Here is a 12936-nt window from a genome sequence, read left to right as displayed (position 1 = left end):
ACATGTGACATAACTACAGTTTTAAAAACACGTCTGAGAGTAATGACATCGATATTTTAAACTTGTTATTTTTTTTCATTGACGTGTCCGGCAGGCAAACGAAGATAAGTTTCATTTTGACAATTTTACAATTTCCACTCATTCGTTACTTACAACAATTGTCGTAATATTTGACAAGAGAGGGTATAGAAATTTGGTCTCTGGGTTTGTTTAGAAACCATGTTTAGCTTAAACAGGGAGACTATATACAGATTATACAGATTATCCCAGATTAACAACATTCCATTTCCAAATATCTGGACAACAGTCATAACGTTTGTTCACATCCTTCCACTACATTTAAAACCGATATATTTTTCAGACCAACACACCGTACAGAATTTATACTAAGCATCTTTTGTTTATGGAATTATTCAGCTAAACTAAGATAGCAAGACATAATTTGTACGAAGCGCAATCATTGTATATAAACCTGTAACACCTATGTAGAGAATAGTGAAATAATAAGGCACAGATTCCATAATCTTCACATTTTTACAATGCGTGAGGTTAATGAGAATTATTTAACAGTACTTGTAAAAGTTATAATATATACATAAAAGTCAAGTATGATTAAGAGATATTATTATTAATATTATATTATCAAAAGATAATACAGAGTGCCTTCGTTGTAAAATTCGCTGTTTCCTGTCAGCGGTTTCTACGGGAAAGTTCATAACGAGACAATGAGACTACAATTACCTAGTACATTGACGAAAAAGCTAAATACTAGACAAAGTCATAATAAAACTATCGCACCTGTGCTCACTAAGGTTGCTACAACACAGCTGAAGTTGTTATGGTTTGTTTCACTTTGAAATTAATTGTATTTCCATCGGGAAAGGCCTTCATTAATGATGTCATCGACTTTTTATGTTAATATTCTCTGTGTTGTAGGGTGGACAAATATTCCACAATTTGACATCATTTTCGTGTGTTTCTTCGAAAACAGTTGCATTAATTAATGTGCAAGCGAATCCTATAATATAACAGTAGCGCGTATCGTGTATACGACACAGATATCAAAAGATTCACTCAGCGGGTCGAATAGCGCCAGGCTGGCGCCATGAACACTTAAAAAACTGAATTTGTAAAATGAGGATTAAGACACCTATACAAAAAAATTAAAACTCGCTGTTTTGGTTTGAGCGATTAGTCTTTGATACAAAGACTGATAGGAGAAGATTAAGCCTTAAAACCCTATCTAAAGTCAATTAGAGCTCCCGACCCGCGTGGAAACATATATATTAGCATAAGGACAATGGCCGTCTCGTGTGGAGCTATTGTTTTTACCTGCTTCGATGGCACCTTGGGAACGACTTTGACACCTGTGAGGCTTGATCTTAGGGTCACGACAAAATTGATCCCCTTGAGTAATCGTTTATTGTTGTGATCGGTGTTTGCGGACAGGTAAATGGATGTTAGAACAGATTAAGTACATACAAAGTAGCCACCACGTAGACTTCAAAGGGGCCGACAGTACAACCGCCTTGTTTCATTTACTGAAGAATATAATGAACTTCGTGGCGTGCTTATGTTTCAGGTGTAAGATCACGTTTTTATATTTTCTTTGATTTGAAACCAAAATGAGGAATGGCATTCTTCATGAAAAGGAATTTTCAAAATAGAAATGAAAATCGGAATGTTAGCATAATACACTCCGCGGAGTAAACATTATATAGAAATATTATTTTCAACGAAAGCATGACTTTCTTTAAGTGGCATGTAAAAGCTGGTGTGATGAAGAGAAAAACTTTTTAGGGACAGAAAACTTCTTTATTGCAATGGATGAGGCGTTTCCATTTGTTGACAGTGGTGTTAGGATCTGCACAGAAACGTCTGATCTATTGCACTCCTTATCTATAAAAAAAGTGTTCCTCTGAATTCATGACATAGTTATTACCACGTTCAAGTTCTGTTATATATATGTAGTGTATGGCACCATGAAAGTCCACTATATCATCGCTACTTTTGTTGAATTCTGAAGTTTACAGCAACGCAACAGTTACGGTCATCAGACAAGTTTCTACAGACCTACAAAAAGCTATCTGCAAAAATGTAAACGTTTCGAAAACTGAGAGTGAAATAAACACAGACAGTTGTCCTATCAATTTAGATAAATCACCTGTTTTGTGCAAACACTCTTTTTTGAAAAATGTGTTATATCGGCCCAATTGTTCATTTCCAATTGTTCATTCATTGCCCTCTCCGACTGGTGCGGCGTCTTTCAAACGCTTCGAGTAGTTTGTCTTTTAATCTGCGAGTTGTGACTGTCACACATTTAGGTCTGTCATAACTTATACCACGGCGACTAAGAGCAATAAGTCGAACCAGGAGCAGTCTTCATACCTCTCCATTTGTGTTTCCTCACAACACAAAAGCAAATTAACCCGTCTTGCATTTACGCAGACAATTATTGCAATAATGTGGGTCGCAACATTACTTTGTGATTCTACGGTGCGATTTTTGAGTTGGATGTGATTCTATCTGCGGCCGAAAATAACGGACATTATTTCTGTAACGAGCCCACACATCGCACAGTTTTACATAGGACCTAAATATAATATGAGAAGAAGTGTTGTCGTCATCATCATCATCATCATCATCATCATCATCATCATCATCCAAACTGTCTAGCAAAAGAACTATACACTCATATTTGGCGGTCAAACATGTAACAAAATAAAATGGTTATTTGATGATGATATACCTGATAGACGTATCCTCGCTGTGTCTTTAACAGATTGAAGTGTTTCTCAATCTGTTCACCCAATGCATGTTTTAAGCATTTATTGTCAAACTCATTTTAAGTGTATACCTTTCTGTCCGTTTATACGATCTCTTTTGACCTATCATTGACGGTCACGGTCTTCGGTGGCGTGTTGTTGTTTTTTTCAAGAGGGGATAGGTATTGAGAAACGATACTTATAGTACGAGGCCACAGTCGCTTTGAACAATGAGAAAAAATGGAGAAAAGTTGACTAACGGGTCGTGTAATTATTCTAAAAAGTTATTTCGCTTCAACTCTTTAAATCGTTTGATATATAACATACTAATCTTTGTCGAGAATGATGACAATTTTTTTATATACGACTTCTTTTATTCTGTGAGAGGCGACATTTCAACAACATAGATTCAAATGTCGTTTTCAAGCAAGCGGAATCTATCTCGAGACCTCACCTTATCCAAAATAACAGAAGTTGTATATCCATAAAATATGTCATTGCTCTTCATCAACTCAACTTCAAAAATGCCTGTCAAAGTAGTATTCTTTCTCAGTTGTGTTGTGATGGTTAGATATCGTATTATATTATTTATACAAATAATTATGTGTGCATGATCTGGGATATTTACCATTGCTGAAACTATGTATTATTAATCAGCGAAAGCAAAATATGACGCACATGTGACCTGTTTAATCTTAAGGGCGTGTTGACTTAGAGGTAAAACTCCAAATTGGCACTTTCAATTAATCCGCACGGGGAATACATGTTTGTAACATATTGCACAATCATCCATGACGAAATCCTCTCGTTGTGATTGGCTAACATACAACCGTGACCTGTCAGTGGGGTCACCGTCACGTGCTTGCACGTGAGGAGCAAAAGCGGCGTGTTCAATGGGTGGGTGTGGCTTAATAGCAGCCAGCGACAGAAGCCAGGTTGTTGCATTGTTCTGCGTTGACATATAGGGCTCATGGTCAAGGATAGGGGAATCAAAAGTGAGAGTTAACTTGAGCAGCCACTGTCAGCCTGTCTCACTGTATATTAACCCACCATGCAGAATCAACAACCACTTGAAAACCGTACAAACCTGCAACACCTTCAGACGACGAGTAAACTAGACATGGCAGACTACAGCGCAGAAGTCAACATGCCGATGTACTTCGGCGGTGAACACCTGGATCAGTTTCGCGGGATACATTTTCCCCAACAAGTTGGCAAGGCGCTTGATTTTAAACAAATTGGATATTACACATCGGCAGATTTGTACAACGTAGGTGGTAGCAACGCTACCTCCATCGACTCCAACCTCGTCATTGATGAGGAGTCGAGAGACTCGAAGCCGGATCTCAACGCCCTTCCCAGTGAAGACAGTGACGATCTCCTTGCAAGCTCTAACAGCCCATCAGCAAGCACAAGTGAGGCGGACACGGAGAATTCCCCACCTATAGCAGACGACACCACGCCTGCCCCAAAGAACTCCAGAAAACGCAAACGACCAATTCCTAAAGGTAAACAACACTCCCAGCATAGATAAACTGAGTGTTATTTTACGCCGCAGTCAACGACATTCCAGCAACATCAAGACATCATAGCCCAGTGTTTCATTAAGACGAATTTAGTGGTTGATACTGCGAGCAAAGTCGCGATTATAATACCGTCAACGTTTGCAAACTTGGCACTTGGTATTGCATACATTACGCTGTTGCAAGCACTTTCACCTTTCACCAAGCACGGGAGTTCAGTCCATTGGATAAAGAAACTTTAAGAACTAATGTTTCTAAAGTTTGATTTTGATCATTATGACGTTTGGGAATTGTTTATTATTAATATATGGAAACATAGTTGCTTTGTGTGGCAAGTCTTCATTTGTTTGGGGCGGTGGGAGTAGCCTAGTGTTTACTGCGTTTGTCGTCACGCCGAAGACCCGGTTCTATTGCCTACGTGGCTACAGTTGTGATGCCCATTTCATGAACCCCCGCCCCCTAAAGTGATATAGCTGGAATATTGCTAAAAGCGACGTAAAACTAAACTCACTAAATTTATTCGGTCATACCTGATGTACCCCGACATGTATTGCTGAAATGTTGCTAAAGCGGCGTTGAACTCACTCACACACTCACTTAATTTCTTCGTTCATGTCAATACTCAACCTTTATCTGTTTTCTCCAGGCAAGCCGCCATACAGTTACATTGCTTTGATCAGCATGGCTATCGCCAACTCGGACGATCGTCGCCTGACGTTGCATGAGATCTACGGCTTCATCGAGGAGCGGTTCCCCTACTATCGCGATCACGCCAACACAAAGGGCTGGAAGGGCTCCATCAGACACAACCTCGCCCTCAACGACTGCTTCATGAAGCTGCCCCGACAGCCTGGCCAGAAGGGCCACCAGTGGGCCATCGACCCCAACTACGAGGACATGTTCGACCACGGCAGCTTCCTACGACGCCGCTACCGCTACAAAGACGGAGTCAGACGTAAAGGCAGAAAACAGGTGCGTTGCATTCTATATACACGTATATGGGATTTGTACCTTCTCATGTGGGAATCGGGGTGGTGGGGTAGCCAAGTGGTTGAAGCGTTCGCTCGTCATGTCGAAGGCGAAGGTTCAATTCCTCACATGGATACAATGTGTGGAGTCCAATTTCTGATGTAGCCCACCCTGATATTGCTTGAGAGGCATATTTTAGAAGTTGGAAAACGATACAAGAACCTGTATCGAAACGTCGTGTTCCAGTATTAAAGAAGTTGTCATCCATATACAGTTATCCTATACACCCTGATATTGCTGGAATATTGCTTATAGCGGCGTAAAACCATATTCAGTCATTTTCATTTGGCAGGCAAAACACCTCGACATACACTGATCGTCTATTCTTACGCACTATCATAAATGGGTGATACTTATGATGCGATCGCATAGATACCTCTACTGTTGTCAAGCCAAATTTATACCTAAATCAAAACGTCATCATTAAATAAAGACGATTTACATGGAGGATCATTTTACTGTAACAAATGTTATGCTGTTTTTAAATGTTGGCGATATTAACATGGAAAATGTAATTTCCACCCCAAACCCACCCCGATTAGCTGCAAAATTGCTGACTTTGCGTTAAGCTCGCTCACTCACTGAATCTCATCCCGTAAGAATCTGTGTCTTGTAATGTATAAAAAATTGTGGTGTGTTTTCATTCATTCTCTTGTTCCTATTTCATTGTCTTTACTAAATGTCATCATCCTGTTTTGTCAGGACCTGGCCCCAAACGCAGTTGTCATGCCCCCAGCGACACCCTACGGCTTCGCAGACCCAGCCCAGTGTGTAAACGCCAGCACCCCAAACTGGAGCGTTCCAAGAGGCCACATGACCACAACCCCACCCTCATCAACAACATCTACACCATCTCCTCTGTCCAACTCAGGTGTTACCTCTCAGGAGAATGTACCTGGTGCAATATGGAACCCTTATCTCGCCGCTAACCGGCACCAGTCCTCACCCCCGGAGAACCTTTACGAAGCTAAATCTCCCGATCTCTCATCCCCCTACCCAGCATCGTGCTCAATATCCAGCTGCACCCCCTCCCCCGAGCCTTCACAGGGTCAGGCATCATCAAGTCCCTCGTCCTCACCCCCTGAGGCTCATCAAGCTCTACCCTTCTACCAGACACAAGGCATGGGAGTGCCGATGTGGAACAACCCAGCGTATGCGGCCTTGGGACAGACGCCGCCTGGCATCGCCAACTACATGGACGCCTACAACGTGAACGCCTACAGCATGTTGAACAGCGCCTACTCCTACATGCCTTATATGGTCCCTGGTGCTAACCCTCAGTCCCGGTATTCCCAGCTTTCTCATAGTGCTACTGATTCAACCAGTCAAGACTGGGTCTCATCGTCATAGTGCTAAATGTGACATTGTTGTACAAATTAACGTATGCTTACTCTGTATATCTGGCTATCATACGTGATACGTGAAGTATGTACTGTTTACATCACGCCTCCTGTTATGTGAAACGTGTCCGGTTATGTGAAGCGTGTTCTGTCGATATGTGAACCGTATTGGTTTTATAGCAACAACTTGAAGCCTACTGGTCTAAGATTGGTCTAAGATTGGTCTAATCCTGTTATTGTATTTTATCAGTGTTTTTTTTTTAAAGTTGTTTGCTGTTTCGAGGGTGTCACAAGATACGATTTTAAACTATTTCAATGACCAGTATTTATTGTAATGTGTGCTTAGTGATGAATCTCAAGAAAATGCCCGGATTGACCCCTCTCCGACGATACTATTGGTATTTGCGTACCACTAAAAGCTTCTTTTGCTATTTTGGATTTACAACCGAAATCCTTCTCATGAATGCGGACGTGGATGACTTGCTTTTAAGCATTTATTGTGTTTTAAAACATAATTTTAAAACCCGAGGCATAATGTTAGAACCGGCATTTCTGTATATATGTTGCCTATTATTAAAATTACATGAATTGAAAATTTTGAGCTTTGATATTTTGTTACGTCGGAATATGATCAAGTTGACAATGGTTTTAGAATATATACCGCAGCGTCGCGTCATACTATAATAACAAGTTGTCATCTATAAAGTATATCTTACTTATGCTTCATCAACTTCTAAACTGTCGGGTCGGTGGGGTAGCCCAGTGGGTAAAGCGTTCGCTCGTCACCCGGGTTCGATTCCTCACATGGTTACAACATGTGAAGCCCATATCTGGTGTCCCCCACCGTGACATTGCTAGAATATTGCTAAGAGCAGCGTGTAACTGAAGTCTCTCATTCACTCAAAACTGTCATTCAAACTGGCCAAGAGTATTTCGAGATTAAACAAAATTGCAATTTGAATGTAGACTGAAACACAATTTGTGGGTAGCCTGGTGGTTTGCTCTTCACGCCGATGGTTCGATTTCCCACATAGATACAATGTATGAACCCCCATTTCAAGGTGCTCCCAGCTGGAATATTGCTAAAAGCGGGGAAAAGCCACTTTCACTCACTGAAACAATTGTCGACGTCATCGGATCCCATGACAGATAGCTTATTGGACCATGGCACTATGCAGATCACTGCATCTTAAAGCCTAAAACCACAATTCACGTTCGCTTTACACATTTGTGTTCATAAATGGAGTCGGTTCATCAATAAAAAGCGCATGAATCGCGCGGCAGTTGAAGGTGCCATACTGCAGAGTTACATCCCCTTCGAACGCACGGCTTCGAATCCCAGTTCGCCTGGAATAAAAACCCTATGTGTGTCAGCAACATACCCATGGTCTTGGTGCTATCGAAGTGCTAAACATATGAGATCATAATCACCAAGCCCACTACACGTCAATGGATATTTCAAAGGCTACTTAAAATTATGATCCGCTTAAAATCCAGGCAATATTTCAGCTATATGAAGGCAAAAAATGACCTGGTGATAAATAACATGAACATCGATCTACGATAATGATATGTGATGACGTGCCGACCAAGTCAGCGAGCCCGACCACTCCATCCTAGTAGTCGCCTCTTACGACAAGCATGACATGAAGACCAATTCTAGCCCGGACCTTTCCAGGTGGTATGCTATGTAGATATAAAGGAAGAGAAATAATCATGGGATTAGATCTTAGGCTGACCCGTGAAGGTCCAGGGTAACACAGGCCTTCAGCAACCCTTGCCATGAAAGGTGACAATGCTTGTCGTAAAAGCCGACTAACGGGATCGAGTGGTCAGGCTCGCTGACTTGGTTGACACATGTCATCGGTTCCCAGTTGCGCACATCGATGCTCAGTCTGTTGATCACTGGATTGTTTGGTCCGCCACTATATAGCTGGAATACTGCTGAGTGTGGCGTAAAACTGAACTCACTCACTCACTCATTCACTCTTAGGTCTGTACGTCACCATATTGGCGTTGGAATACGAGAATCACGACAGTGAAGATTGATAAGTCTCATTCTACACGTGTCTATAATAGACTCAGTTGCATCATCGCTAAACATTCCGAAATGTTTGTTTGTTACTCTTTAAAATAAAAACACTAAAATTAGACCAAGAAAACTGTCTCGAACGAAAGTATTTTTCAGGATAAATAATTATAATAACACCGAAGAAACTTTAGGGATAACAACTCCTTATTATGGTGAGAGCGACGTTTCGATACAGATTCTTGTACTTTTGTTAAGTTAGACTGATATATGGAGAGAAGGAGATGTATATTTATATATTGAAGGAAAAATATAGGATAGCATCTAATAAATATACATACAATGAGGAAGTATGACAGACGGTTGCGAGAGCTCGTCGGTGACATACTCAACAGAGCCTTTCTTTATCTAAAATGAAAAAATAATGAATCAAGTCTGTTACGTTTGTCGTGCTTAAAACCTGAAATGTTTTGCGATCCCCATTTTCTTCAATACATTCTGAAGGTGACAAAGCAAGCAACATAACTGGTTGAGCAGTAGGCTGTTGAAGCCAGTGAGTACACAGGAAGTCGTGGAAGCCATGTACAGACATACACTGGAGGAGCAGGTAAAACAGAGATGTTTATGCAATAGATTGGGGTTGGTGATGGAGGGTATACCCCTAGTTTGCCAGCAGCCAGCAGGTGATTATCTGGGATTAGAGGACACACATCAATGAGCGTGCAGGGCAAGTTGTTCTCTGTGTAATATGGTCCGGCATTATTAGGCTACCCAATAAAATTGACACTGTGGTTTCATTCATTCATTCATTCATTCATTCATTCATTCATTCATTCATTCATTCATTCATTCATTCATTCATTCATTCATTCATTCATTTCAACATACATATCATCAATAACAAGAACAATCTCAACTCATCAACATGGATTTGCTCATAGATAGCATCACCCCATGCAGATGAATTAGGTTGAGTTGAAGCAGGTGGAGATGAGGCTGATGATGACGTCAGTAGCGGCTGGTGTTGTGCGGCTGTTCAAACTTGTTTGAGTGACATTCTAAAATACCTCCCAAACAAAGTGACTATACCAAGTAATTTCTCTGACACACAATGAAGAATTGCAGTATTGAAACTGTCTTTAAAGTGCTTGAAACCAGAATTTGAAAAAAAACAGTCTGTTGCGTGACTGAATGTGGCCTCTCATGGACAGCGTATAATTTTCCTATCAGTAAATTACAATATCATCATAACGTTATTAATGAATTCAAAATCCACCATGTCTGATGATATCATGGAGAAGCTATAACATTGGTGAAGTGAATGAATGAGTTGAGTTTTACGCCGCTTTTAGCAATATTCCAGCAATATCACGCCGGGGAACTCTAGAAATGGGTCTCCCTTATTGTACCCATGTGGGGAATCGAACTTCGTTGTGACTAGCGAATGCTTTAACCACAAGGCTACCGTACCGCCCACATCGGTGATGTGAACATTAACCACCTACCAGACAAAGATGAGTGTGGAGGAGTATCTTAGATTGCCTGATACCCAGCATGTTAAACATCACTGTTAAACCACTAGTTACGAAGGTGGATAGTCCCAATCTACACGGCAGTGCTGTTGGTGGTGAACATTGAATTTATTCCCCAAAACAAAGATACACATTTCGAAATAAGACCAAAAAACATAGGAGCTAATGAGAATCCCGATTTTGTGATTTTGTTCAATCATGAAAAATCAACTCAAATGAAAATAAAAATCAATGTGTCATGGAAAGGAAATTCAGTACAGAACGCACATTCACGTTGTGACAATGATATGCAGATATGCAGGGACCATGAGTTGAAAAGGTCAAACGTCGATCAACATTTTGACCTACGTTTCTCGACTAACTGGAAGTGAGCATAAAGCCGAGGCTGAATACAACATAATATCGCCATACGGCGTGACTTAACATCCATAATCTACGCCGTACGCCGTGACTTAACATCCATAATCTACGCCATACGGCGTGACTTAACATCCATAATCTACGCCATACGGCGTGACTTAACATCCATAATCTACGCCATACGCCGTGACTTAACATCCATAATCTACGCCATGCGCCGTGACTTAACATCCATAATCTACGCCATACGACGTGACTTAACATCCATAATCTACGCCATACGGCGTGACTTAACATCCATAATCTACGTCATACGGCGTGACTTAACATCCATAATCTATGCAGAATCAATCACGAGCATGTGCATAAATCACTCTGTCTGCAATGCAATCTTTACGTTAAGTATGACGAGGTCCTGGTATTTGTAAGAAGTATAATGACCTGAGATTGAAATGGGATCGTCTCGGATGTCCTGAACCGTCGTGTAATTGACATTCGTAAATCTTGCTTTTCTTATGTGTTCTAAACGCCCTTCAAAGATTCGACAGTAAATGGCTCTTTTCACAAACACACCTAGGCAACTTTCTTTTAACCGCCTTCAACACGTTTCTTACCAAACTATTCTCAGAAAGACTAGGCTGCTCCAGACCCACTACAACATGACCATAATGAATGCATCAAAACGCAGTTTGCACTGGGGGCAAATGATTCACTTTCCTGAAACAACGGAGACAACGTATATCGCGCACTGTAATGGTGGCAAAGGCAATTGATAAGGCGTATTCCATGCTGCAATACCATAACTGTATTTCAGTGCCGTAGAAACAGCACTACAGTGAGACAACAACTCGGGCAAATCTCGTCAGCTGAACTCCTCCTACCACCTGGCAAGCTCTCTAACCCATCTCCTTAAACACTGGACAACATAACAGAAACATGAAATCAGAGAATACTGAAATCAACGCTAACACATTAAAATCCAAATCATATTCGCCAGTCAGATCCACATTAACCCAAGACACGCCATAGGCTCGGTTAGATCTGGACAGGTATATCAAAATTCACAAGAACGATAACTCCATTTCTGTTTGATTCCAATGGTACTTGACATAACCGAAGCCCTTGTATATTGAACTGCCGTATTTACTTTTTTTCACTTTTATTTATTTAGTTGTTTTAAGTTATTAAACGTCTAAAAGAATTACAACTAAATGGAGGGTGAAAATATTTGTTTATCACACATTCTAAAGTAATCATTCCCAGCCGTTCACTTTATATTTGGAGTGTCTAATTAGGGCTTAAGAATAGAAAATGGGATTTGTTTCATTAAATATGCGAATACAAACAAAAACAGCAATATTAAATCCCCAAACAGATACTCAAAATGACTTTAAAGTGTTTCTCAACTAAATATCCATGTAACCTTGTTGCCAAACCCCTGGTGAAATTTTAAAATGAATATGCTGAAAAATATATGAATGACCCACAAAGGTCAGACTAAATGATCCCCAGAGGTGAGATATAAGTGTAATGTTGTATATATAGAGAGATGGTCAGAAATACACTCAAATGAACGAGGAGCACGTGCATAAGTGCCGACAAAGTTATTGATTTATAAACCCGTGCTGTGCCGTCTTCATTCGTTCTCGCACACCTGGCTGTCCCTTTCTTTGCTCCCTCCCATGTTACATATGTTGAAGTGTGTCAATATTTTAATGATATTCTGTTGTAATTCTGTTGCATCTGTCCACTTTTGAGTCTATCTGACCAACGACTGAGGCCAGTCATCTCACACTCTGATATTTATGCTTATGAAAACGTAGATACTGACGATCCGAAGTATACTTGTCCACCAGGAATAGACAAAACCACGGAAACAGTTTGGTATGGAAGCCTTACCACTCTAGAGACAGGGAAGTCGACCATCACGACCTTTCAGTTTTAGGGACAAAGCCGGATTGAATCAAATCTTCTTTCACCTTTTCAGCTACAGGTAAAATTTATCTTTATCAGAACAGGAAGCAGATAACATATTGACCAAACATGGATAACAACATCCATTTATGAAACACTCCTCCACTAGTCTACTGAAAATAAATAATCTCGTTTTTTAAACCTGCCCCCTTTTAGTCTGTACATATCGGGCTCCTGAGCCTATACTTTGTCAATGAACTGGTTTCACCTTCTCACTGCCCAGTCAGTAATGTTTCCTTGTTACTTTCAGTATACACACACACTCGCACACATCTGTTAACGTCTACTCGGGATGAGTAAGTATGGCTTTATGTCGCTTTTATGCCGCTTTTAGTTTAGCAATATTTCAGCGATATCAAGGAGGGGGGTATCCCAAATGGGCTT

The 12936-nt window shown here is 40.6% G+C and overlaps 1 protein-coding gene across 1 annotated transcript; it reads left to right on the top strand.

The window, feature by feature from the left end:
- Window positions 1-3592: 3592 nt before the first annotated feature.
- On the top strand, window positions 3593-7252 carry LOC137290475 (forkhead box protein E3-like). Its single transcript, XM_067821429.1, has 3 exons — window positions 3593-4273; window positions 4935-5260; window positions 6020-7252. The coding sequence occupies exons 1-3, from the start codon at window positions 3817-3819 to the stop codon at window positions 6665-6667; spliced, it is 1431 nt and encodes a 476-aa protein (XP_067677530.1). The 5' UTR covers window positions 3593-3816; the 3' UTR covers window positions 6668-7252.
- Window positions 7253-12936: the final 5684 nt, after the last annotated feature.

The sequence above is a fragment of the Haliotis asinina genome, chromosome 7 (genome assembly GCF_037392515.1).
Source record: "Haliotis asinina isolate JCU_RB_2024 chromosome 7, JCU_Hal_asi_v2, whole genome shotgun sequence".
In the NCBI taxonomy this organism is placed as follows: domain Eukaryota; kingdom Metazoa; phylum Mollusca; class Gastropoda; order Lepetellida; family Haliotidae; genus Haliotis; species Haliotis asinina.
The sequence above is the reverse complement of the archived record's forward strand: the minus strand, read 5'-3'. Positions and strand labels throughout refer to the sequence as shown.